At 51.4% G+C, this 2,500-nt stretch overlaps 1 protein-coding gene across 1 annotated transcript in view; it reads left to right on the forward strand.

The window, feature by feature from the left end:
• Positions 1-2,008, forward strand: part of kcnh8 (potassium voltage-gated channel, subfamily H (eag-related), member 8) — a 56,056-nt gene extending 54,048 nt beyond the window's left edge. The window contains exon 18 of the mRNA XM_076300855.1: positions 1,499-2,008. Coding sequence (XP_076156970.1) covers positions 1,499-2,008 — 510 coding nt within the window. The remainder of the gene's footprint in view (positions 1-1,498) is intronic.
• Positions 2,009-2,500: the final 492 nt, after the last annotated feature.

The raw sequence follows: 2,500 nt of genomic DNA on the forward strand, positions 1-2,500 counted from the left end.
TCTCCCTCATTTGTGATTAGCCTTGGCTGAAGGCAATTAAATCCAAATTAAATAACCTGGAAGATTTCAGCTCCACCATACTGGGCCTGGGACTTGGCCAGAGACACAGCATGACATTTCAAATGAACACACACACACACACACACACACACACACACACACACACACACACACACACAAACACACACTCACTCACATTCACACACCAACATGGCCAACACACAAGCACGCAGACACACACACACTCTAACATGCCTAACACACATCTACATGAACACTGACCACATATCTAGCACACACACACACACACACACACACACACACACACACACACACACACACATATATACACACAAATATGCACACAAGCACGTATGCATGCATGCCCAAACACACACACACACACACACACACACTCAGAGAGAGACACACACAAGGCTGCACACATGCATGCATGCCCATACACACACACACACTTCATTATCTGTCTCACTATGAGTTTGACAGCCTGTCGCTCAGTGGGTTCCCTTGTAATCCCTTCATCAGCAAACGGATGTGTGTGTGTGTGTGTGTGTGTGTGTGTGTGTGTGTGTGTGTGTGTATGTGTGTGTGTGTGTGTGTGCGTGTGCATGTGTGTTTTCCGTTTTATTATGTTAGAGGGTTGTTTTGCTGTGAGCATGTGTGTACCTGTGCAAACATATGTATTTGTGTGTGTGCGTGTGTGTGTGTGTGTGTGTGTGTGTGTGTGTGTGTGTGTGTGTGTGTGTGTGTGTGCATGCGTGCATGTGAGTCTGGCTTTCTCATTATGAGAGTGAGCCTAACAGAATGGAATTGATCTCTCACCTCTCTGCTATGATCTTTGATCCGAGTCATCAGGAGATCAATGAGTTCCATGCATGAAGTGATCAGCATGCTATTGCCAGTGCAGGGATCAATACCTCCTCTATTCATCTGCCACCTGGCCGCAACATGAAAGAGAACTGACCCCTCCGCTAGTGACCTCATTCCCCCCACATCCGCAAAAGTGCATACATATGAGTATTTGCCTTTAATGACTCTCACTGGGTTTGTTTGTGTGTGTGTGTGGGGTGTTTCCCTGTGTGTGTTTCCCTATGTGTGTGTGTGTGTGTGTGTGTGTGTGTGTGTGTGTTTGCTTGCCTTTGTGTATGTGTGTGATTTGTGTGTGTATATGTATGTGTGTGTGTGTATGTGCGTGTTCTCCTGTGTGTGTGTGTGTGTGTGTGTGTGTGTGTGTGTGTTTGCTTGCCTTTGTGTATGTGTGTGATGTGTGTGTGTATATGTGTGTGTGTGTATGTGCGTGTTCTCCTGTGTGTGTGTGTGTGTGTGTGTGTGTGTGTGTGTGTGTGTGTGTTTGCTTGCCTTTGTGTATGTGTGTGATGTGTGTGTGTATATGTGTGTGTGTGTGTGTATGTGCGTGTTCTCCTGTGTGTGTGTGTTTGTGTGTGTGTGTGTGTGTGTGTGTGTGTGTGTGTTCTAGGTCACCTCCCTGGGCCGGGAGGTAGCAGAGCTGAGTCGTGTGATGAGGAGCCTGGCGTTCCTGATGGAGTCCCTCCTGACGTCCCCCCACGCCCACTCCACCTGCTCCCCCCACTACTCCCCTCCTCCACCACCCGCCAACACGCACCCCTGGACTCCCAGCATGCCCCTCTTCCCACCCCACCCCACACAGGTGCACCCTGGGACATCTACAGGGGGCGAGCAGCTCCTGCCCCCCAGGCTGCAGGACCTCCAGCTGGCTCCCCCTCCGCCACCCCCACCCTTCTCGTCCGCCCTGTCCCCCTGCGGACTCTTGCCCCCGCTGCGCCCCTCGCCGCCTTCGCCCGAGAGCTGGCTTCCTGCCCGCAGTCGCTCCCTCAGCCTGGAGACGCCACCACCTCCGCCACCTCCACACCCCTGTCACCTCAACCCCGGGACCTTCCCCAGGACAGGGCTGCCTTCGCTGGGGGAGAAGCCTCTGGGCTCCCCTCCTCCACCTGGTTGCCTGTAGCCAAAACAACCAAGTCAAGGTGTGGACTGAGCACTCTCTGGAGGACACTACTGTAAAACTGGTTCAAGTGGGATGGACCCTCTTTCTCTGTCCAGAAAGACCCCCCCTGTCTCTTTATCTCTGGACATTTGAATCATTGAGACGTTTGCTTTTCTTTTGTATTGGATGCATCTATAGAGATGTGGACAATGGACATATCTCCACAATGCTCTACCAGCTTTCCTGTTCACCGCGGGCCTAACACGCTGGTGTGTGCTGGGTTGTGGTGGTTGGGGAGGGGGGGGGTCGTCTCTGTATGTATCCAACTGCATGAAATCAGAGGCAGACTGTAGTGTAGCCATATAGCTCCTAGGTAGAGAAGCTCTCTTGGGTTATGCTGTAGATCATACCCCGCAAATGTGCATTGGCACACACGAATACAAAAATACACACAAATGTAGACACACACACACACACACACACACACACACACACACAGAGCAGTATGAAGGT

This window comes from Alosa pseudoharengus, unplaced genomic scaffold (assembly GCF_046254945.1).
Source record: "Alosa pseudoharengus isolate Yale_2024_CS ecotype anadromous, Long Island Sound unplaced genomic scaffold, YU_APseudo_1.1 YU_APseudo_1.1_scf_23, whole genome shotgun sequence".
In the NCBI taxonomy this organism is placed as follows: Eukaryota; Metazoa; Chordata; class Actinopteri; order Clupeiformes; family Clupeidae; genus Alosa; species Alosa pseudoharengus.